The 26,595-nt window shown below is 37.0% G+C and overlaps 3 protein-coding genes across 4 annotated transcripts in view; all 3 read left to right on the forward strand.

Moving 5' to 3' along the window:
* LOC145680629 (receptor-type guanylate cyclase Gyc76C-like) overlaps positions 1 to 26,595 on the forward strand; it is a 777,573-nt gene that overhangs the window by 445,147 nt on the left and 305,831 nt on the right. The window lies entirely within an intron of this gene.
* On the forward strand, positions 10,461 to 13,910 carry LOC145681891 (uncharacterized). The gene has a single exon (XM_081753494.1). The coding sequence runs from the start codon at positions 10,461 to 10,463 to the stop codon at positions 13,908 to 13,910; it is 3,450 nt and encodes a 1,149-aa protein (XP_081609620.1).
* LOC145681892 (uncharacterized) lies at positions 13,929 to 15,656 on the forward strand. The gene has a single exon (XM_081753495.1). The coding sequence runs from the start codon at positions 13,929 to 13,931 to the stop codon at positions 15,654 to 15,656; it is 1,728 nt and encodes a 575-aa protein (XP_081609621.1).

Here is a 26,595-nt window from a genome sequence, read left to right on the forward strand (position 1 = left end):
CCTGCGATATCGCTTACCTGTCTGACGCTGATAGATATCGCTGTTTGCTCTATCTACTTATAATACAGAATCACCTCTTTTAAGTTTTACGTCCCACGGATAGGCTAAAGGAGACGGTGATAATGAGAAAGGAATGAAATGGTGCAATGAAGAAAGTGGGAGAAACCGGAAGAACCTTGAGAAAATCCACACACATGCTGTTTCTCCACCACAAAGTTCACTAGGCACGAGCTGGAATCGAACCAAGGGCCTCGTGCACCAGAGGTAAACGGTCTACCACTGAGTCACCGCGGCCCTCCAGAATCACCTCAATCTGTTAGTAACTCTAATTCTAACTAGTTAATACATCGCCGTTCCGTTCCGTTTCCTTTCTGCCTACTTACTTGGCTTTATTTGAAAATGATTGTGGAGAACATGAACATGCTTTGCTATTTATTTTTAAGAGACAAGTACCATATTAAATGTAATTAAGGTTGTAATTAAATATTTAAAGAATTAATACAGTATGTAACTAATTAACATGAATGCAGTATATAAACTACAGACAGTTGTTACTCTTTAGACAGTACAAGCACTACTGCTAATCCACATGAATAGGTCGTAACCATATTTAAGTTCAAGGATTAATATTTGTGTAACCTCGAAATGAAATGTTTGAGTTGTACGTTCCACGGTTATACTGGCTAGGCTAAAGGATACGGTGATGAAGAGAAGTGAATGAAATGTGGAATGAAGAAAGTGGGAGGAAACGGGAGAACCCGAGAAAACCCATACACACGTTGTTTGTCCACCACAAAGCTCTCTTGCCTCGAGCTGGGATGCACCAGAGGCGAACGCTCTGCCACTGAGCCACTGCGACTCCGTGGTGACAGGAATCCACGTTACACGGTTGCATTTCCAATAGAAATTATGCTATTGATTTAATTACCTCTGTGACACTTTGTTCCCATTTTGACGCATTATCATGTGAGTTGAAGCACGTGTTGTTGCTAAACGTGAAGAATAAAAATCTAAGGCCACGAAGTAGACGTTACGTAACGTTATTAAAAGTGATGATTTGCATTTGTGCATTAAAGGGTTAACGCTTCTGAATATAAAGATTAAACTTCTCCATTTTGAAGTTCCTGTGAGATAATTTTCTTTCCTGATTTTGCCATTCTTTCTTCATTAATCCGTTACGTAAAAAGTTTTCACGTTTAACAAAATACTTAATCTATTTGTATACCGTAGCCTTAGCCTATCCATTAAAGAAACTCAAAACAAGGAAGACAGAACAGCACGTCAGTAGCAAGGATGGAGTGGAAGGAGTTATTGAAGGTATATTTTGTTTTTTAATCTTCTCGGAGTGTTCTCCGTCTATCTTTTAATTGACTTTAGTTGGCTTGTTGTAAATTTATCACGAACTGCCTTCACTTCTCTTTATGAAGACAGACAGAGAGAGAGAGAGAGATCTTTCCGCTTTTTGCAAGAAAGAGTTCTCGTCTTATAACGACGACTTGAGTTAATCCGGTAAACTAGGTGTCGTCTTATCCTATTCTTAAATATATATGCTGTAGAATGAATTTTTAAATGAGTTAATTTTACGTCTTCTGGTTGCTTATAGTGCTTAATGACTGCTTTTGGAAAACTATTGAATTTAACTCCTCTGTATTATAGCCTAATATTAGCTTTCAAATTGCGAGTTTTGATCCTTCTTTATTGAAGCCTTGTAAAAAGCAAAGTGTTGTATTCCTATAAAGCTGGGCAAATTTAACCACTTTGTTTTAGCGTTAACACTATCGGCACATTCTTCATATTATGTATACTAAGTATAGTAAATTTAAAATAGACTTATGTACCTATGTACATTATTATATACAGGGTGTTTCAAAACAATACTGATACCGTTTGAAAGGTGATTCCTGACACCAAGACAAGACAAAAAGTACAGACCAACCGGGGTGCGCAAATGCTTCCTTTCAGAGTTATAGGTTGCCGAAAACATGAAAAAATGAACATTGAAGATCCATAGCTCCCATACTATGGGACCTACCGTAGTCGCTTCAAGACTTCACTTAGAAACTAGTATGTGCCCTATCCAAATATCAATGTTTCAGAATCCTGCGGTACTTTCTCAACAATTTTTATAGAGGGAGTTTGGGTTGAGTTTAATACTCCTTTCAGCAGCGAGGCTATATGAGAGTTTGGCTACGGGCATATAATTTGAAGTGCTTACCAACTACCTATACTCATGTTGGTCTATACTTGGTGTTAGGAATTACCTCCCAAGCGTTGTCGGTGTTGTTTTGAAACATCCTATATTATAAAAACTAGTGTTTCCTACGAGATGGGAAATTTGTCGAATCTGCTGGGCAACATTAGTTAGACCTCAAATTCAGTTTTATTGTTATATGATCATAGTATAAAAATCTTAGATTGACAAAGTGACTATAACTTATGAACATAATGAAGATCATTTATCAACGTTTTAAAGGTACGCAATTCATTACACTAATATATATTCCAATAATAAATATGGTTTCAATATTGTTATACCATACCCTTCGCAGACCTCTCGTGACGCAGGGTTTTCGATAATTTCTAGATGAAATTAAGACAAAATCAGGATATATATATATATATATATATATATATATATATATATATATATATACTTTGTGCACATAAATTTTCGAAATTGAACGAGAAAGATTTCGAGATGAGACGATAAAGGTTTCCAAGAATCGAAATGAGACTTGTACAAATTTACAAGATGAGGAAACCTTATTTCTCGTATCATCTTGTGTCGTACGTAGACACCGAGGATGCTACCTACAGATAAAACATGGAGAGGTGGCGCATATTAAGAATTACTCGCGAACAAATAGAAAGGTGACAAGAGTGGCAGAAACTGCCGTGAAAATAAAGGCAACGAAATGACCAGCAGGTCCGCAACCAGAGGGGTATTAGGGGGGGCCTGGTCCCCCAAAACTTTTTGTGGCCCTTCCAGACCTTACCACAAAATGCTATTATTAATACAAAAAAAAAATCACAATTTAGCTATTGGTAAGAGAATGTTTAATGACTTGGCCCCCCCTAACATATTCAAGTTCCCCCCAAACCTCTGTAGCTGGTTGCGGGCCTGATGATCAGACGTGTTATAAGAGGAAATGTTGATTGGTGTACACTAGCAATACTTGACTGGACATCGAGGAGCGAGAGCGAGGGTCTCCACACAAGACAAAATGAAGAAGTACTGCAGAACAACATAAAAAAGAACTATGAAGATAAATGGGTGTAAAAAAAGACACATTCAATCAGCAGTGAATTGACAATAATTATTGTTGATTGTGGTGGTAATGGATGTATATGAAAATGTGTTATATATTTGTAGAGGAGGGGCTGAACCTAGCTTAACGTAAGATAACCAGTTAATTTTGAGAAAATGAAATTAAATCCTTCAGCTGGACGTCTCACGATTATGCCCTTTAGGCTAAGGAAGATGGATGATTGCAAGCAAGTGAATTGTGATGGAAGAATTGGTGGAATGAGAATGTACCTCGAGATAACCCACGAACATAGTGTTGTCCACCACAAACTTACGTGGCCGGGGATCAAAACAGGGACTCCACATATCAGAGGTAATAGGTCTACCACTGAGCCGCGTGCCCGCCTGACATAATTTTGAATGGTATCGTTCACGTAATTTGATCCTTATCCACCATCACCTATTCATTACTTTAGTGTTTTTAGTGGCATTCTAACACATCCGTCATACTAAGTGTAATGGCATTCTAGCCCATTTGTTATTCTATAACTCATTACTTTAGTGTAATGGGATTCCAACCCATCTGCTTTCTTTAACTCGTTACTTAAAATGTAATGGCATTTTAGCCCATCCGTCATTGTGTCATAACATTCGAGCGTAACTCATCCGTCACTCCTTAAAACTTTACGTAAGTGTAATGATAATGCAGCCCTACTTATTATTAAAGTGTAATGGCAATGTAATGATGTTCTAAACTGTGAGTTGTTGCTTACATGATACTTATGGGTAATGTAATTGCATACTATTCATCATTACTTCCTATGCGTACCACTGCTTAAGCAATACCTTCCACCATCCATAATGTCTTTCTCATACGTAAGGAGGGGTAATGGTACTTCCGTCCACACATCATTACCTACTTACTGCCTCCACACATCATTACTTACTTACTGCCTACAGACTTAATAGCATTGTCGGCCCAATTCAAACGTTTCATCTAAAATATTGTATCGTCGATGCAGAAGCATACACTGCGAAGAAAGTATGGAAAACGTTTTAATACTTTTGAAATGGGTCTTGCAAAAGATGATAAATTGATGGAATAGAAAATCAGTGAGAAATTGTCCGAAAAATAGGGAAGAGTAGCATAACGTTGGAGATAATTAAAAAGTGGAAAATCTAATTGAATATCTAAGAATGTAATACAAAAAGTAGCGTTAAAAAAGAAAGAAATAGTGCAAAACTTTTTTTTTTAAATACATGTATATTTATTTACTTGAGTTATCAAGATTTTATTATTGTTAGTTTTGTGGTACTTGTGTACTTAGCTGGATTATGAAATTGTTTGCACACCTTGAAAACGTTGAGAATCCCTGTTTTTGGTATTGAAAGCAGGAAAACAAGGGAAACAATTGGACAGAGGAGAAATGTTACGAAAGCGTTTCTGTATTCCCATTGAAGATTACGTTCATTCTATTCTATTTGAAGTGATGAAAGATCTGATTGTTTCTGAGAAGAATGTGTCTATGTTGAGACATCCAAAGGAGAGAATTTGCCAAAGGTGTGTCAATTGTATAGAAGACAGAGAAAATAATGTTTTTGTTTTTTCTTTTTTAACTTCTTAAAAGCCTTCAATATAAGATGATATTGTTTCAACATCACGGTTATTTTTCCTTTCATTTCGTAACTGGATGTTATATTGTGTATTCAGAGAACGTGGGCTGTATATTTTTTTTATTGGATTTATTTCTGTGATTGGAATTTGATGTACTTATTTTTTTATATCGTTACGACTGTATGAAACTGCTTAATTCTATCAATACATGATTACTTAACAGTTTAAAATAAGATATGAATTAAATAACTACTACGTATGTGTCCACTGTAATAATGGATTCACGTGTCCTTGCCACTGAACATGCAGTTTGATACGTAATGGTACCAAATATGCTCGGGTATTTTGCGCATCTTAATTTTTAAAGATTTATTTCGAACTTTATACCATATTTGCTCCGTGTATTTTTTTTTTTTTTTTTTTTTTTTTTTTTTTAGTATGCATTTTCTTCCTTTAATACCTGCCTATCGTTAATCAGGTGTCTTTCCATTTTGTCTAACGCTTTTTTCAGCTGCCATTCACAGATAAAAATCACATCTGAATCACAGATAGAAAATCACATCATATTTACATGAAAAACAAGTGCGTTTCTTGTTTCATAAGTATGTTGTGTCACAGAGTCTTTTTGTCAAAGGCTGACTATGGCAATGTCTGTTGCAGAAAGGTTGTTATGTTTATTAAACACATATTCATACTGTTAACTTACACATATTCACTTTGATGCATCACTTAGTTGTTCATTCTGGCAAGTAAATAATATGTGCAGTATTTCATCCAGACATGTTTTGGGGGGACAGTGCCCCCTCGGAGCTCTGAGAGTGCGTCTATAAAATAATATGTCTATAATATAATAATAAAAAGAATAATACAGTGCGAAAATAATATGTGCCCCTCCGAATACTAAGTACACCCTCCCTGAATATTTTTTCTGAAAGAAACACTGAATATGTCTGTAATGATTTCTTTAATATATGTTATTTGTTTCTAAATTTGAAATAAACGTATCTGTACAAAATAGTTAATCGATTTGATTGATGAATCTGTGTTTAGTTAACAAAAAACTTTCACTTTGGAAATCACCTATGTATGCATAAGTACAGGTATAGAAATACTGTCAGAACTACTATAGGGTTGCTTCCTTATTGATGAGATTGTTAGGCGCAATGAAAGTTAGGCTAAATGCGAGCTACATTTCGACATGGTGGACGTGATTTTTATCTGTAAATGTTAGCTGTTAATGTGTTACGGGAAATGAATCATTCACTTTCATTAATCTCCTTAAGTTTCCTTAAGTCTACAGGATCAGCCTCTCATAGACTAATCGAGAGATTTAAAACTAAAGATTTAATTTCTTACAAAGAAATAACCAGTAGAGGTGTAATATATCAAATATCAGTATCTCCATTTCTGCATAGTTTAAAGTTGAGCATGTTTTAATAAGCGTATTCTTTTAAATATTATTAAAGGGGTATGGTGGCTTAGCGGTAGAGCGCTCGTCTCTGGTGCAAAGTTCCACTGGTTCGATCACAGGCCATGTGAGGTTCTGGTAGACAATACGCGTATCTTCTTCATGGGTTTTCTTTGGGCTTCTCCCACATTCCCATTCCATGAGTTCCTTTCATAACCAGCGGCGCAATTCTGTCTTCAACATTTGGAGGGGGGACGGGTAAGACCTGCTATATATATTTTTTTAACGATGTTCAAAATATTTGAACAATAAAGTTGAAAAACAATGAAGTGGAGAATCGGGGAAGCAGAGTTGTCTTCAACATCGGGAGATGGGCAGATTTGAAGTTTATTCTTGAAGAGAGGAGAGATGAGACTCATATTACGGTAGATGAATCTGATTTCTGAGGTGAACCTGTTGTATATTACAGGTGATGTAGGTGAAGTGGCAGTAGAACATAAATCATCATATTTCTCCCCAAAAAACACATTTCAAAACGGATCATTGGGGGAACAGTTCCTCAGTTCCAAGATTGAGGGAGATATGTCCCCCTCATTCCCCCGGGATTTGCGCCAGTGTTCAAAACTTTTCACTTTCATTATCATTCGTACAATTTAGCCTGTAGAGCATAACTGTGGAACGTTTGAAATAAATAAATAAATAAATAAATAAATAAATAAATAAATAAATAAATAAATAAATAAATGAGTTAGTTTCGTTTTACGGTGTGAAACTATAGTAGACTTCCAAACTTTGAAAATTCAATATCAAAGTCGAAGTAATACATCTATAACTCCTGGTTGCAATAAATTTATAAGATCAAAGATAAAACATGTTTTTCGGACGCTGAATTTATATTAAAAAGGCATTAATCGCTTTGTCTTATTGTTTCTGTTTATGGCGATAAAGGTTGAAACCAGAAATCCGTAATTTCAACCACTTCTGGAATAAATAGATGGTTAAAGGAGGATATATGTAGAACCTACTCTTGGGAAGCAGAATCGATTGCACGAAGCTGCATCTCGATATATCTTGCCGTTTTTTTCTCTACGGAAGTCAATATTAAAACCGGAAGTAGTAGTAAATTTCAACTACTTCCGTTTTTGGTAGTGTTGCGGATTGTGATGGTATGTTCTCTTGAGATCCTGAATCGAATGCAGAAAACCACTTGTCACTATATAATTATTACCGTTTTCATTCTATGGTGATAAATATTTAAATCGGAAGTCGTTAATTTGAACAACTTTTGGTTTAAATAGAGTGTTAATGTAGAAGGCGAAACCCATTCTTGGGAAGGTGAGTGAACTGTTAAAAAAAAAATATAATGTTGTTCTTTTGCTCTATGGAAATCAGTATTGAAACGGAAAGTAGTATAGAACCTACTCTTGTGAAGCTCAAGTCATTGCAAAAATAATGCATATCGATTTCTATAACCGTTTTCGCTCTACGGAAATCATAATTTACACCTGGAGTAGTAGTAAATTTCAACTACTTCCGGTTTTGATCGAGTGTTACGGGTTGTTATGGTATGTTCTCTTGAGACATACGTTTGCAGAAAGCAGCTTGTTGCTAATCTAATACCATTGTTGTTCTCTGGCGATACAAGTTGAAACTGTAAATAGTTGATTTGAACCATTCTGGTTTGATTAATCGGTTAACGGAGAACATGGACGCTATTCTTGAACATGCTGAATCAATTGCAAAAAAAAAATGCATCTCGATATCTCTTATTGTTTTTCTCAATGCCGGGTTTTGAAGAGTGTTGCGGGTTGTGACGATCTGCTCTATTGAGAGACTGAATCGGTTTGCAGGAAACAGTTTGCCGCTATCTATTACCGTTATTGTTCTATGGCAATAGTATAAGTGTTGAAACCGGAAATGGATAATTTGAACCACTTCCGGTCTGAATAGAAAGTTAACGGAGGAAATGGAACTTATTCTTTGGATGCTGAATCGGTTGCAAGAAGCTGCATTCCGATATCTCTTACCGTTTTTGCCCTGATACCTGTCGACATATTTACCGATAAACAAACCCGTTCTATGAGATACCCCTTGGAGTCTTGTTAGTGCATAATGATGCATTAATATCATTAAAAAAAAAGAAAATCAGAGCTAATCGGAAGAAGCTTACGAAGAGGAAAAAATACTTGTTCAAATAACCAATTTGAGAAAACACTTCAAATGAGAGAGATAAATAAGCGATTATGTACTTGTTGGGAAGACATTAATGTGCCTATGATAAACATATTTCTTTTACACAATCTTTACTGCTCAAACATGGCCACTTCAAACGAAACACTTTTCAAATTTAGGTGATATCAGACTAGAGATAAGATAATAAACTTTACGCTTCTACACAACAGTTTAATCAAAATATTCTAAATTCACTTACCAGCAATATGTGTAATGTTTTACTATAGGCATAATTCCCTTCAATTACCCTCTTTAGATCTTGTTATTTGTCATTCAAAGGCCTATAGTAGAAATTGAGAACAACGATATTTTATTGTAGATATCTTCACGGAGTTCAGTCGTGTTTGAAATTAAGTTTTGAATTATTCATTATAATTAAGGTTTAGAAACTAAACTTACTGGCCGTGAAGATAAGAACAATGTCTGTTCTCGAAACATGAGACGACGGTCATAGCCTATCACTTTTTCGATATCCCGATAACATTTTCTCTAATATATCTTAAACACCATGTGCGTAGGTTTTCTCAGGGTTCTCCTATTTCCTCCTACTTTCTTCATTTCACCGTTCCATTCATTATTTTATCATCACCGTCTCCTTTAGCCTATCCAGCATAACCGTGGGACGTAAAGCTCAAAGATTTCATTTCATTTTTCTAATATATCTCAATAGTATATAAAAGATGTCCTGAGTGAGTGAGTAATTGACTGACTGATTTGCGCCTAGCTCAGACCGCTTGAACTAAAACCTTGAAATTGTGACATGGCATAGCATTTGAGATGTAAGGTACCACTAAGAAAGAATTTTTAGAAATTCCACGGAGAAGGGGCGAAAGAGCAATTATCTTAAAATGTTCAAAACTCGGAATCTCTGAAGGTTAGAAATATGAAGTTGAGTATATGGACTTCTTATTTAAAATATTTAAGACACGTGTTTCATTATTATTATTATTATTATTATTATTATTATTATTATTATTATTATTATTATTATTATTGTTAGTATTTTCTTATTTCCCTTCCAAAATAGTGTGTTTTCTTGACCCAAAGATGGCATTGGAATGCATTTTTTGTAAACAGTCCCTGTTTCCAACTTTCACCCCAAAGACAACCGTTAAGGAAGGGAGAAAGAAGAAGAAGTGTCCTCGCCAAGCGAAGAGGGTTCGTCGCGAGGAACAGAAGTGAGCAGAGATGGTCAGTCAGTGCGCGAGTGTTTTTTTTGTAGTGCGTGAAATTAGCATTTAACATAGACAAACAATCTATCAAACAATTGCGTATCAAGAACAATCAGCGTATATGCTTATTCAGCCATCAAGAGCAATAGTGCCAATGTATGTTTATCACGTCAATTTCGTGTTTCAATTATAAAACAAACAAACAAAAACAATCGATCAAGTGAAACAATAGACTCAAGTTAGCTTTATTAACTATTATTTAGTTAACTTTATTAATCTACAATCATATGTTTCTTTAATTGACGTATATCTGTTATTCCACTTACTAAATATATATGATAAATTAAATTACTATTGAATGCGAATGCGATCATTATTCAACTCGCGTATCCGTGGATGAACCTCCTATGGAAATACAGTTCTGTTATAAATTAACAGTGGTCCTCCAACTATTGCTAATCAACCAGACATACCAAGCATAACAAACATTGGTCCTCCGGGCCGGATACGCGAGTGGAGAGAACTCGTTAGTGTGTGGACAGTGTTGTGTGAACAAATTCATTCAGTACATTAAAAACAACATGGCGGCGTACGTGAGCGTCGGGTAGAACATTTCCCGCGCGTCGGTGACAGTGCGGTGGTGCCACATCACACCCAGATCGGAGAGAAGAGGTCCAGGATTGCAGCAGCAGATCAGCATCTAGGCAACAGCTTTGCAACCAAAGGTCAGTAAGTATTTATCTGGCTCATCCTGTATTTTCCTTGCTTGTTAAATCAAATTTAGAAATGAGTGAGACACAACGCCTGATACGCCAACGCGCTGCGTACAAAGGGAAAATTTCGCGCATACAGACATTTATAAATGAATTTGATGAAGCACAACAAAATGTAGAAGACATTAAAGCACGGGTGGAGCATCTGGACAGGGTGTGGTTAAAACTGCAAGAAATACAAGATGCCATTGAAATCGAACAAGAGGATGATACGGACAACACAGGGGTAGAAATCGAAAACTTGTATTTCGGTGTAAAGGCACAATTACAAACGCTTCTGTCGAAACAGGAACACAAAAATCAGTCTTCAGATCATGACGCATCAAGAGCTAATACACACACACAAATCAAGTTGCCCGCGATTCAGATTCCTCACTTTGACGGGGATTACAAACAGTGGCTTCCCTATGAAGACACATTCAGGTCACTCATACACAATAATAAAGACATTGCCGCTATTCAAAAACTGCAGTATTTGAGATCATCTTTGAAAGGGGAAGCGCTAAAATTGGTACAAAATCTGCCCATTACAGAAGCAAATTACACTGTAGCATGGAAATTACTGTCAGACAGGTACTCAAATAAACCACTAATAGCTGCATCCTACATTCAAGAGATCCTTAACATTCGTCAGGTGCAAAAAGAAAACGCAGCAGAACTCAGGGAGTTTGTAAACACCGCGTCAAGCAACATGAACGCATTACTAGCGCTCAAAACAGATGGTCAGCTATTAGATATAATTCTTATACAACATTTTGTGTCACGATTAGACAGTAGCAGTAGAAAGGCATGGGAACTACGCAAAATTGAAACACCATTTTCCACGCTTGACGAATTCCTGTCATTTTTGGAAAAAAGATGTCAAGGGTTGGAAACAATGACTGCGAACACAAGTGAAGTAAAAGGGGCAAGAATACACCAACCGCAAACAAAGGGTGTTAAGGGCAATCATACAAAGGCGTATGTGTCCACAGTTTCTCGTGCATGCCAGTTTTGCAAGGAAGCTCATCCTATATTTGCATGCCAATTATTTATTAAAGCGAGTGACAAACAAAAGAATGAGTGTGTTCGCAAGAATAATCTCTGTATTAACTGTCTGCGGGAAAATCATCGAGCAAGCGAATGCAAATCGAGTTCGTGCAAAAAATGCGGCAAAAAGCATAATACATTGTTGCATTATAATAAACAATCAAGTGAATTATCTTCTTCAGAGGGAAGAAAGACAGAGAATAACAGAAGCAGCAACACGCCCAATGGATCCCAAGAGGAACAAGATAATGTTCAGGGTTCATATTGCACACTTAAAGGGTTGCATACGTCACAGGTGTTACTCTCCACGGCCATGGTGAAGGTTAAGGACAGCAATGGACAGTGGATTACATGTCGGGGCCTTCTGGACAGCGCATCCCAGAGCCACTTCATTTCGGAGACATTGGTCCAGCGTCTGCGTCTCAAGAAGCACAGAAGACACATGCCCATTCAAGGCATAAACGATGCTGCGTCAGAAGCACGGTTTTGTGTTGACATCGCACTACAGTCAATGGTGACGTCATACCAGGCAAACATCAGTTGTTCAGTGTTGCCACGCATCACAGGAAATTTACCGGCGGAAAGAGTGGACTGTAAAAATTGGAAAATCCCGAAGAATATAGCACTGGCGGATCCCACTTTCAACGTTCCAGGGAAGATCGACTTGTTGTTGGGCGCGGAAGTATTCTTCAGGATACTCAAAGCGGAACGGAAGTTGCTGGGAGAAGAGCTTCCGGTTCTACAAGACACACAGCTGGGTTGGGTCATCGCAGGAAGCATCCCATCAGAATGTCACAGAAACAGTCCAGTGACGTCATTCTTTACCAGAACCGAAGACAATCTTCACGATCAACTTCGTCGTTTTTGGGAGCTGGAAGAAGTGTTCACCAACCCTCGGACCACCGAAGAGTCAGCATGTGAAGCGCATTTCCAGAAAAATTTTGTGCGAGACGAGACCGGCAAATTTGTGGTTCGTTTGCCATTGCGTGAAGACAGATCTGTACTTGGTGACTCATTTCAACAAGCAACAGTTAGACTACAGCAACTGGAGCGGAAGCTAAAGCGTCAACCCGAGCTACAAACGGCATATGTAAATTTTCTAGAGGAATACGAACAACTGGGACACATGAAAGAAATTCAAGAATCGCAGTTAAGAGAAGAAAACAAAGGAGTAGCCTTTTACCTACCGCATCACGCTGTGTTCAAACCCAGCAGTACCACAACGAAGGTCCGTGTAGTGTTCGATGCATCAGCTAAATCTACATGTGGCAAGTCTCTAAATGATATTCTCATGGTGGGGCCTACGTTGCAGCAAGATCTATTCTCCATTGTATTGCGATTTCGTGCCCACCCTATAGTGTTTACGGCTGACGTAGAGAAAATGTATCGCGCCATTAGAGTACATCCCAATGACACATCATTGCAACGTATTCTATGGCGAAGATCACCTGAAGAACCAATTCGAATATTCGAGCTTCAGACCGTAACCTATGGCATGGCTTCGTCATCATTTTTAGCCACAAGATGCTTACAACAGCTGGCGGAAGAGAAATCACATCTGTTCCCTCAGGCATCTAAAATATTAAAAGAAGATTTTTTCATGGACGATCTCGCAAGTGGTGCGAGCAGCACAGAGGAGGCCTTAAGGCTACAAGCGGAACTCATTTCTTTGCTTGAAGGGGGAGGATTCAACTTACGAAAATGGTGTTCAAATAGTGCAGCTTTGTTGGAAGCCATTCCGCCAGAAAATCGAGAAATTGAATTTCCCATCCAGTTTCAAGATGTGGAGGGCGTCAACACATTAGGTCTATCCTGGCATCCAGGCAAGGACAAATTTTTCATTAAACATCGGCCATCAGACATCATTGCAAATTCAAGTAGCATCACCAAGCGACAGGTGGCGTCTGTGGTGGCGACTATCTTTGATCCACTAGGTTTGATAAGCCCAGTAGTAATCACATACAAGTGTTTTCTGCAAAGATTGTGGTTAGAACCAATCACGTGGGATGATGAACTACCACCAGAACTTCACGCAGGATGGCAACACTTGCAGCAGCAATTAGCATTCATTAAAGATATTCAAGTCGATCGTTTCGTTTTAGTGGAAGGAGAACCGGTCAGTATTGAACTATGTGGGTTTGCGGACAGCAGCGAATCAGCTTATGGAGCATGTATCTACGTACGATCAACGAATCAAAATGGTCAAACAAAAACACAATTGCTGTGTGCGAAATCACGAGTAGCACCAATAAAGAAAATCACATTAGCCCGTCTAGAATTGTGTGCAGCATTGGTACTGGCAACTTTGCTTCATAAAATTCTACCTGTTCTACAGTTCAAGATAGACAACATTTATTTGTGGTCTGATTCACAAATTGTGCTTGCTTGGTTATCGTCACCGCCCACAAGATGGAAACCGTTTGTTGCGAACTGAGTTGCCCAAATACAGGACATGACTCAAATCAGCGACTGGCAACACTGCCGATCAGCAGACAACCCTGCGGATATGATCTCTCGTGGTGTCGAACCTGCTTCCATTCAAGACCAAAGGATCTGGTGGGAGGGGCCTCCATGGTTGTCACAGCCCAAAGAAACATGGCCTTCTTCAAGAAAGAAATCCAACATTCAAGACGTTCCCGAAGCAAGAGAAAAGGCAGTTGTAGCTTTGACTACACAAGAGCCTCAGGATGACGTCATCAGCAAGTTTTCCGGACTAACGAAGCTAGTACGAGTGATAGCTTATTGTTGCCGTTTCATGCACAATGCAAGAAGAGGAAACGAGCGAAAGACAGGCAGTCTATCAACGAGTAAACTAAACAATTCGCTACAGCTGTGCATCAGATTAGTGCAACAAAGGGAATATAAACAAGAAATCAAGGACGTTAGTGCAGGTCGTCAAGTCTCAGAGCATAGCCCTCTCAAAAATTTGTGCCCTCTACTGGATGAGAACCAAGTGCTACGAGTGAGTGGAAGGTTAGAAAACAGTAACCTTCCCTATGAAGGAAAGCATCCAGCCATTATTCCTTCAAATTCGCATCTGGCAACACTGATTTTGGAAAATGAGCATAAAAGGCATCTTCACGCTGGGTTACAATTATTAGTATTCTCTGTGCGTCAACGATACTGGATCCCGAAGTGTCGTCAATTAGCAAAGAAAATTATTCATCATTGTGTGACATGTGTTCGTCTCAAGGCATCACCTGTAACTCAACAAATGGGACAATTGCCATCTCATAGAGTACGGCCGGCACCAGCGTTTTTAAATTGTGCGGTCGATTATGCAGGGCCAATAAACATCAAATCAACGGTCAGAAGCAAATCGCTCAAAAAATGTTATATAGCAGTATTTGTTTGTATGTCTACAAGAGCAATACATTTGGAAGCGGTCAGTGACCTCACAACCGAATCTTTCCTTGCAGCCATGAGAAGATTCATAGCAAGAAGAGGCAAATGCAGTAATATTTACAGCGATAATGGCAAAACATTTGTAGGTGCAAATAATGCGCTTAAAGAATTATACCAGATGTTACGAGAAGATACATTTCGTAAAGGGGTGGAGGAGTTCACATCTTCGGAAGGCATACAATGGCATTTCATCCCGGCGCAATCTCCGCACTTCGGGGGATTGTGGGAGGCAGGAGTGAAATCTATGAAGCATCATCTCGTCAGAACTACAAAGGGCGCGACATTGACCTTTGAAGAACTTTGTACGCTCTTAGCGCAAATTGAGGCGTGTCTCAACTCTCGTCCTATAACAAAAATGGACGACGACCCTAGCGATACAGATATTTTAACCCCTGGTCATTTCCTAATAGGCCAACCTCTCACCTCTATCCCCGAGCCAGACATAACTGACCTCCCTAACAACAGGCTAGACCGTTGGCAGCAAACGCAAAAATATTTTCAATTGATCTGGAAGCGGTGGTCGAAGGAATACCTGAACGGACTCCAGCAGAGAAACAAGTGGTGTTTCCAAAAGAACAATATAACCCCAGGTACTATCGTGTTGTTGAAGGAAGCAAACATTCCTCCTTTGTCATGGCGCTTAGGTGTAATTGAAGAAGTGCATCTGGGTAAGGACTCGCTAGTGAGAGTAGTTACTGTACGAACTGCAAGCGGCGTTTACAAACGTGCAGTGAATAAACTGGTTCCATTACCGTCAGTTCCTTCCCATCAGTGACAATTATGTGTGAAAGTGTCTCATTGTTTGTTGGTCGTTATCCGACCAAGAGGGGGGAGTATGTTAGTATTTTCTTATTTCCCTTCCAAAATAGTGTGTTTTCTTGACCCAAAGATGGCATTGGAATGCATTTTTTGTAAACAGTCCCTGTTTCCAACTTTCACCCCAAAGACAACCGTTAAGGAAGGGAGAAAGAAGAAGAAGTGTCCTCGCCAAGCGAAGAGGGTTCGTCGCGAGGAACAGAAGTGAGCAGAGATGGTCAGTCAGTGCGCGAGTGTTTTTTTTGTAGTGCGTGAAATTAGCATTTAACATAGACAAACAATCTATCAAACAATTGCGTATCAAGAACAATCAGCGTATATGCTTATTCAGCCATCAAGAGCAATAGTGCCAATGTATGTTTATCACGTCAATTTCGTGTTTCAATTATAAAACAAACAAACAAAAACAATCGATCAAGTGAAACAATAGACTCAAGTTAGCTTTATTAACTATTATTTAGTTAACTTTATTAATCTACAATCATATGTTTCTTTAATTGACGTATATCTGTTATTCCACTTACTAAATATATATGATAAATTAAATTACTATTGAATGCGAATGCGATCATTATTCAACTCGCGTATCCGTGGATGAACCTCCTATGGAAATACAGTTCTGTTATAAATTAACAGTGGTCCTCCAACTATTGCTAATCAACCAGACATACCAAGCATAACAAACAATTATTATTATTATTATTATTATTATTATTATTATTATTATTATTATTATTATTATTATTTGGTATTTGACCTAGAAGGGCAAAAAAGAGAAAGAAGGAAAAAGGGGTGATAATTAACAATTATTGTAATATTGTAGAATAGTTTATTTTAGAATTCGAAACCATAACCAGTCAGGAAATACAAGTGCCCATTTTTAATTACGTATAATTGAAGTTATCATACAAAATAACGCAATTTCAGAAGTAGACCTTTGTTCTTCAATCAAAAAAAAAACGTTTATTACTTCAACTAGAGTACTTACAGTATAAGTACTTACAGTGTAAGTGCAAAAAAAAGTTACAAACACTAATTGAAACAGGATTAGGAATGCAGACTACTCTACTCATGTGCTTCTCTCTCTCTCTCTCTTTATTTATTTTATTTTATTTTTTTTTTGGTACGTGCCCTAAAAGGGAACAAAAAAGGGGAAGAAAAAGGGTGGGCTTACAATTGTTACAAGTGGATAACCGTATCTCGAAATCCGTTAAGGTTAAAGACTTGAAATTTAGCATTTAGACTTTTCATTTAAAATAATTAAAGAGTTGCTTCAGCGTTCTTTGATATTTGCTGTAGAAGAGACGACAAAAGTGCAAAGAAAACGAATGAATGTTACAATTATTGCAATAGGATGGCCATAGCTTGAAATGTCTTAAGATTAGAGATGAAATTAGGGATTTAATCTTTCATTTAATATAATTAAAGACGCCTTTCAGTGCTTTTTGTCATATATATATGAAAATACTTGTAAAAATCATGGGATCAGATATTTTTCACGTTAGAAGTGAGTGCTTTACCAATGAACTACCATGTCTTATCTTATATAATAATAATAATAATCCACAATAGGATGCAATCAGTATTTTATAAGTTATTTAAAATTGATTCCAAGTTTCTTATCAAAATTAAAGTTGATTTCACGTGTTTTTTTTTAAAAAAAAGAAACAAATTTGAATAAGCAATTATTGATTGATTGATTGATTTTGAGTTTAGCGAAGCTGTATGAGATGTGGACCCACAACTTAATGTGAGATCCGAACCACATAAGCTTCCGCCGGGAATCGAAGCCAAGTCTCTCACGAAAAAACAATTATTACTGGTAATTGCAAAAAAAAAAAAAAAAATAGGATTGCTTATTTCTTACTCACTTATTAAGTAAATACCTTCTGGGAATCTTCTGGCTCTGTAACACGATATGGATGCAGGCTACTTTTTAAGGGAGGAATATCAACTGACGTTGTACAAGCTACTATAGTGCTGCCAAAATGTCTTGAGCCGTGGCAAAAATGCGAACTAAAGCTCAGACCTAGACACACCCACGCGCTGAGCCAATAAGAGTTCAGCTGTTGCTAAGCGAGAGAGCCTTGCAGTTGTCTACACCAAAGGAGTGGAATTCCTTCAGCTGATAGCAGTGCTTGGAACGGAAGATATGTGTTAAGTCCATGTGGTATATCTACAGTATACCTGTGTAATGAACTCATAATAACATAGTTCTTTCATACTTCGCATTACCTCTCATCCCATTCCTCTACCTCAGATCTTAATTTCCACCTTTTTTTTAACTACATGAGAAAGAAACTGTCCGCCTTATTCCTGCAATATTGACTTTGAGGCTCCGCCTATTTATGTTAGGCTACGTGGGTGAGAACCTATCTTCGGGAGAAGACTTACACAACAATAAATAACTTATTTACTAATTGATTTATTTAGTTATTGATTTTATTTTTTAAAAAATCCCTAAGATATACCCCGTTCCCTTTCATTTTAGTGACTTATTATTATTATTATTATTATTATTATTATTATTATTATTTCATTTTATAAATATTTCATTTAGCATTTGCTACATATCGGGTATCAAAAAATTCTTGGCTTTGACCAACTTCGTTATCAGTAAAGATAAGAAAATAGAATAGAGAGAGAGGAAAGTTGTTGGAAATATGTGGTTTTTCAATCTAAAATAATGGAATTTTCCCAATCGCAACAGCCGTTTGGTACTCAGTCGCTTCACACTGGTAAGGAGTCCTATGTTAAATGGAAAAGCAATGTTGTCTGTTCAGCACACACGTAACCTATTCGAACAGAACGTAAGGACACGCAAAAATAATACAAAAAACGTGCACATTATTGTGTGAAGAAATCAAAAATACTTCTATCCTTTTTCCAACAATGCCTACTTGTTTGTATAGTGAAGCTCTAAGGGAATAACCTGCTGAACTGGTAACATTGCTTTTCCATCTAACATAAGGCATATTAGCAGTGTCAAGATCAAACGCAGGGGCGGCTCCAAAGGGGGAGGGTCGATCGGAGTGATCGCACCCCCCAGGAGGATTTTTTTTAAATTTTATATATAAATAAAACCCATCCCAGAGTTTGGAGCTCTTTAAAGTAGCTCTAAGTAGCAGTATTATAACCTACCGCCCCCCCAGAAGTCCGTTCTGGATCCGCTCTTGACCAAACGGCTGGTGTGATTGGTACAAGGTGATTAACGTGCGATTGGAAAAATTCCATTTTAAATCGGAAACCACATATTTCCAACTATTCTCTCTTCCCATTTGTTCGTGCCATAACGGAGTTGACCTATAGGCCCAGAATTTTGACACACCATGTATATCTTAAAGGACTTCTGACATTATTGGCAAGTCTGAGCTTCTATGCACCACGGTCTTCAGCTAACCTGTTCCTTTTGACATAGGAATTTTATGTTTTAATGCTGTCAACAAACTGCAGCCTCTTTCGACCTTTCCCTCTTTTCCCTTCCATTGTTATTTCCAGCACGTCCCTCACTCCATTATGATACAGTTCTTTCTTAGCTAATGCCCAATCAGGTTCTCTGTTCCTCTTTATAACCACACCTAAAATTGTTAGTTTCTCCTCACTATTTCTAACACCTTCTCAATCGTTTTCCGTTCGACCAAGCTAATAATTCTCTCCATTCTTCTCCACACCCACATTTCGAAAACTTCCTCCAAACCCTAATTTTTCATTGCTTTTGCGTAATCTCCGTGTTTTTTGCCCCATAGAGTACAATATTCCATACAAAACATTTTGTGAGCGTTTTTCCTTAATCCTTTACTCAAATATTCATCAGGAAGAGAAATAAAATTTTTCATCTTGCAAAATACTTCTTTCCGTATTTTTACTCTGCTTTTGTTTCACGTTTTGCCTCATATCCTTACAAATAAAACTACTCATCTGTTCTATTCTTGACCGCTTCCTTCTAATCACCATAAGTTTTGGCCTTCAAGTTTTCTTAACACCTTTTATTTATTTATTTATTTATTTGTTATTCAGATCCCACAAGCGTCTTATCATCTGCAAAACGTACACATCTAACAATTCTACCTCTAACCATACTAACTACTCTGGTTCGATTCTAGACCAGGTAAGTTTATGGTGGACATCAACGTGTTCGTGTGTTTTCTCTGGGTACTTCAATTTCCTCCGATATTCTCATTCCACCAATTCTTCCATCATAATTCACTTACCTTAAGCATCTATCTTTCTTAGCCTAAAGGGCATAATCATGGGGCGTTAAACTGAACGATTAATTTAATTTCAGTTTGAAATATTGTCTACCTTATGTACGGCCTTGTTCACTATCTCTTATTCATAGATATTACGGTAAATAACGTCGGTGAGAGACATCCTTGTGAAACTCATCTTCCAATATGTATACCTCATTTTAGCTTTGTCACAGTCGGATGAAATGAAGTGATACAAAATAATATGAATATATTGCGTTTTATTTCTGGGAAACTTATAATTATATTAGATTTGTCGTACTTGTAGAAAATTATATGTATTATAGCAGTTACTAGACAAAGACACTTCGTTATTTCAATCGATTTTCACACACAAAAAAAGAGAAAGCTGGTAGAAAAACAGATATTGGCGATTACATCGCATCGTTAGCACTCTGATCCCATCTCTGTCATTGGTTTATCTGCAATGAAGAAAGAAAAAAAAAGCTAAAGTCATTGTATTTTGTGTTTGTATTATACTGGCGTTGGTCCAAACAGGCCGTTGAATGTTTTGCTGTGTTACTTGGCCATTATCAGGCATGTGTTGCCAAGTTGGCCAGAGATTTCAGAGGTTAATGCTATTTCCCGTTGCACCATTGGGTGCTTCCAGAATAGTATTTTGCGGTCATTTTTTTAAAATTGTTTTTCTCACTTGTTAATGCTTTTAAAAAGAATGTTAATATAAGTATGGATGACAGCAAAATCTTAGATATTAGAAAAAATATTAATTTATTTAATAAGTCAGGGTCTAGATCTGTCTATCATCCACACGTAGGGGTGGAAATTTTCCATTAAAAGCAGATGCAGTGATGTAGCCAGAAAGGTGTTTTCGGGAGGATCGTAACTTCTTCAGAGGGCGGGATTTTACATACTAAAAGCAAACCAAAAGATTTCTTTCAGAACTTCATTTGGGGTGGGGGAGATTTGGCCCCTGCGTCTCTACCTCTGAGTAAAGGACATGCTGAAAATAACGTAAAATAGATGATATATGAGGAAGACAATACATGTAATAAATGTTTGTATGGATGAAGAACCACATGGCGTAAACTTATGAATTAAATGTTGTTAAATGGTACTTCCTCCCTTGCTAGCTTTGTTATTCCTTCTTCTTTAATAATACGTCATTGCCAATGGCGTTTTTACCACAAGCCTACTATAGGCCAATAATGTTTAATTTGCATTTATCTTTGTTCACCGTCAACAATTTGCACATTTTGATAAAGAATGTGTAAATAAGAAAGCTGTGGGATTTCCTTACTTTCCCTCTGGTAAAAATACATAATAAAATAAAATTTATCCGCCTAAGAACAACCGATTCTACTTTTTTTTTAAACAAAAGGCGTTAAATTTATGTTTTGCCTAAGGGCACATTATCATCATCATCATAGGTATTCTGACATCATTAGCAGGTCACATGCTGCAACTGAAAAGCTTCCATGCTTCTTCCGCTAACCTCTTCGTGTTCACGTGTGATTTTTCTATTTTGATATTGTCCAGTAGTTGTAGTTTCCTTTGTCCCCTCCCTCTTTTACCTGCCACCATACCCTCTAGTATGTCCCTCATGATACAGTTCCTTCTTACTCAATGTCCCAACCAGTTTCTCTTTCTCTTTTTAGTAATATCTAAAATTATTCATTTCTCCCTCACCATTTCTAACACCCTCTCATTTTTTCCACTCGACCCCCTAATTCTTTCTATTCTTCTCCACACCCACGTTTCGAAGGCTTCCAGTCGTTTTTCATCGTTATTGCATCGTGTCTATTTTTTGGCTCATATTGCACAATACTTCACACGAAGCATTTTATAAGTCTGTTTCTCAACTTTTTATTCAAGGTCCCACAAAGTTGACTTTTCTTGCTCCTAAAAACTTCTTTCGCCACCCCTATCCTTGCTTTTATTTTACGTTCACCTTTATATCATCACTAATAATACTACTCAGGTATCGACAACTAGTCACCTGTTCTCTTTTATCTCTTCCTACGTCTATATTTGACACCGACCACTTCGCTCCAATTACCATGATGTTTGTCTTTCTAGCATTTATTTTCATCCCATATTCTTCACAGCTCTTCTTTACGTTTTCTAACACATTCTTTGTTTTCTCTTCAGATTCTGCAAAAAGCGCTATATCATCTTCAAACCGGATGCACTTCATCATTCTACTTCCTACTGAAAAGCCTCCTTCATTCTGTAAGCTCTTTTTCCTATCTCTTCTAGATACATATTAAATAATGTAGGCGAGAGACAGCATTCCTGTCAAACTCGCCTTCCAATTGCACGCCTCTCTCATTTGGTCCCTATTCAAACACTTACTTGTTGGTTCATACATAAGTTTCTTATGAGTCTTCGATCTTTCCATTCCAACCCAACTTTCTTTAGAACTTCCAACAACAATTCCCAATTCAACATACACCTCTTTTCCTTTTTCTATAAACCTTTCGCCGATCACACTTAATAATCTAACTTGCATCTTTTGTACCCTTGCCTCTCCTGATTCCGAGCTGTTCCTCCTCAATTTCTTCATGTGTTCTTCCATACAACCTTCTGTTCAAAATTCGAAGCAAAATTTTTCTCCATGAGATATGAGACTAATAGTTCAATAATCCTCACGTCTCTTTGGGTTCGATTCCTTAGCCATCGGTATCACGATCATCTTCAGAAAGTCTTTTGGCCACTCTCCTTCTTCATATATTTCATTGCAAAGTCGGAACGTACTTAAAAACGTCCACTACAATTAAAAAAAAAGAAAGAAAAAGGAAGAAGAAGAAGAGAAAGAAGAGGAGAAAAGTTATTGCTTAGCTAGCATTACTGCAATGCATAACTTTAACCTTAATAATTATTTCTTACCAGAAAACTAGGATTCTTTTTAAAAATCTGAAAATATTAGATTCTTAGAACTGAAGTTTAAACCTTTAATGTAATATTTCTCTTTCTTTTTCTCTTTTCCATAAATTTCATAAGAATTTCATAGTTTGTTTCAGTTTTACGTCCGATGATATGTCACGAGGTTGGTAGCGTTCAAATGTCGTTGAATCTCACTATAGTAACTGCTGTGGATAAACTGGATTTCATTTACCATTTAGAAACGCCAAAAAACACAAAATAAATAAAATAAAAAAACTTTAAAAAATCGAAACTGATATTAATGGCCAATACAAAATGTTCACAGAAAGCGAGTGTGTGCCATTTAGGAGACAGGGAATTCATTAAGTAGCTCTCTAGAGGACAAAATTTATACTATTTTACATTCGTGCTTAATTGTCGCAGGGATGCTGGTTTTTAGGAAGGGAACTGCATTTTTGTCTTATTTATTGTATTTTAGTGCAAGAATTGTGAAGCAATTTCTACCAATGTTCCCTCCGGGCATCCTGCTTTCCCCCCTGTTCGCTGGGTATGCGTATTTGTAAAAGAGGAAAAAAGCAGTTCATGTTCACAAACGCATTCTCTCTCTCTCTCAGAACTCACATACATAGGGTGGTGCATACATATACTATTTGTTTCACACTTGTTTCATACTTCTATTTATAGTAGCTTCCGATATAATGATTAGTTCGTGCAGAATTATTCATCATACGTATGTGTTGTATATGAACACAATTACGCCACTAACCCTCGTTAAAAAAAAAAATCAATTTATCATTTTTTCAGAACAAAGCACTTCCGATACAAGTCTTTCAATGATTTTACAAAAAAATATATCAAAATCTAACTGCAAAATTATTTGCCGAGATCTCGGGAATTCAGCAGAAATCCGGCATTTTACTAGGAATGAGCAAAACCGGTTTTTATAAAAACCGGAAACTGGTCTCTAGAAAAACCAAACTCCGGAAAACCGACATTGCGGTTTTCTCCAAATAAATAAATATTTACTTGAAATAAATAAATAAATAAATATTTACTATAACGGTTGTACCTATAGGTAAGAAGAAACATAACAAGTGCAAAGAAATAATAGTTGAGATTAATGGAGAAGTAAGTGGAATTGAGAGATTTGCGAACTCCATTCCTCCCGACACAATATTCCCCACTATGAACTAGTAATGGGCAAAACCGTTTTTTATAAAAAACGAAATCCGGTTTCTAGAAAAACTGAAACCCGAAAACCGACATTTCGGTTTTCTCCAGAACCGGTTCGGTTTTTCAGTGAAAACCGAACTGGTTTTGGTGAAAACTTAGAAAACACATGAAACTGTTTCTGTGGAAACGGAATCGGAAAACAACGAAACACTTGTTCTGGTCAGAAATAGAACACATTTTGGTAAAAACCGGAACCGGTTTTGAAGAAAACCGAAACAGGTTTTGAAGAAAACCGAAACAGGTTTTGGAGAAAACCGAAACAGGTTTTGGAGAAAAACTGAACCGTTTTATGAAATTATTCAAAATCCGGTTTCGTTTTTTTCTAAAACCAAAAAACGGGTTTTGTGCCCACCACTATAAACTGACGTGGTCTGTTTACAACAGAGGTGAGCTTTCTTTCAGTGCAACATTAGCCTCCTGCTAGCTGGGGATTTCTCCCCCAGATCCTTGTATTTGTTCGCCTTAAGCCTCGTTCCTCAGGTTTCAGCCTTATCTCCCGTACTTCACACGGCGATAATACGTTTATGGCATTATCCTTTGCGAAAAAATTAAACCCTCGGTACATATGCTAATTGTGTGCAAAAATTCATTTCAACTAGTTCCCCCGTTTTCCTTTGATAGAGAGACTGAACAACCTCGAAGTCATTTTTATGTATTGAAATGTAAATAAAACCCCCTCCTCTCCCGTTAAAGGAGGAATTTTTGGAAATGCTGTGGCATATCCCCATCTCTTTTCAATAAGGAGTTTAGTTACCAAGTTTCGTATCCCTAATATGTCTCTAATTTTAATACGGATTTCGAGATATACCCATCTTATTATAACAATTTTAACCAGTACCCTTTTGTCCTCCCACCTTTTTCTTCATTTTTAAAGGAAACATGAGACAACGCTGAAAACACGTCTTTAATTATTTTAAATGAGAAATCTAAATACCAATCCTCATCTCTGTGACCTTAAAGCATTTCAAGATATGACATCTTGTTATAACAATTGTAACCGCGTCCTTTCCTTTCTTTTTAAATGAAATACTGAAAAAAAAAAAACTGTGAAACATGTATCTAATCATTTTAAATGAAAAGTTCGTATACGAAATTTCATGTCTCTACCCTTCAGAGATTCGGAGATATGAACATTTGACTATAATAATTGCCACTCGAATTCCCTGTCGAATTTCAAGAAATTCTTCCTTAGTGCTACTGCTACCTTAGATCACAAGTTCTATGCCTGTCAAAATTTCAAGTTTCCAGCTTAAGCGAAAATCAGTCAGTCAGTCACTCAGGACGGCTTCTTTTATATATATATATAAAAATAAATGACCTAATTGCACAGTTGGCCAAGTTAAAAGAGACGATCAACTAGTTGATGATGATGAGGCAACAGAGTTTCGATCTGCATTGTGACACTATGGTAGACTTTTAAACTATGTAGATTGAATATTGAAACCGGAAAAGTAGTGGATCTATCACTTCCCGTTGAAATAGAAGAATAAGGCTCGAATTGTTTTGGGAAAGCTGAATTCATATCAAAACAGTTTCTCGCTGTCTCTTACAGTTTTTGATCTATATGAATCAATATTGAAAAACTGGAAGTTTGACTGGTTTTTATTACTTTCAGTTTCAATAGAAGAATATGAGCTTATATGGAATATATTTTTGAGACCTTAATCTGTATATATAAAGTTAAGTTTACCGCTTTATTACTTTACACTCTATGGATAATAAATATTCAAACCAGAAGGATAGTAAATTTCTATCACTTCCGGTTCAAGTAAAGTGACAAAAGCGGAAATTTGCTCTTTTAAACAATGAATCCATATCGAAAACCCGCTTCTCCCAAACTAACTAACTCTATGGCATATGGAATGCGTAGGTTCAATAAAAACTCTCCATTGACTTCTGTTCTTAGCCAACTGAATCCAGTTTCTACTTTATATTCCTATTTTTTCGAGATCCATCTTAATATTATCCTCCCATCTGCGCCTAGGTTTTCCTAATGGTCGTTTTCCAATTGGTCTTCCAGTCAAGACTTTGAAAGCGTTCCTACTTTTTTTCCATTCTGGCTACATGATCTTCCCATCTGACTCTCCTAGACTTGATGACCGTAACAATGTTCGGTAAACGGTATAAATTATGAAGTTTCTGCCATTCCCTATTCCCGTTCCTCTTGGATTCGAATATTCGTCTCAGGATCTTGATCTCGCTATCTGCTATAATTTTTTGCTCTGTAGTGATAAATTTTGAAACTGGATGTACTTGGATTTCTACCGTTTATGGTTTGAATAATGGGTTAAGGAAGGAGACAGAGCTTATTCTAAGAACTCTGAATCCATATCAGAAGCCCATTTCTCGTTATTTCTTCCCATTGTTACTCTGATGCCTATCGGAAAGCGGGCACTCCATTCTACATATAGAATTTCCACTTTTATGCGTATCATAATTTCGTGATCTAAAAGATATTCAAACTAGTAAGAGTAATGTATATTGGTGCATCTACAAGTATTTCTCATTTCAAAATAAACGTTTATAAAATTCACAGTTTTTCCTTCGTATCTGGTTTGTTTTGATCTTTTTAAA

The sequence above is a fragment of the Thermobia domestica genome, chromosome 3 (assembly GCF_964235325.1).
Source record: "Thermobia domestica chromosome 3, izTheDome1.hap1.1, whole genome shotgun sequence".
Taxonomy (NCBI): domain Eukaryota; kingdom Metazoa; phylum Arthropoda; class Insecta; order Zygentoma; family Lepismatidae; genus Thermobia; species Thermobia domestica.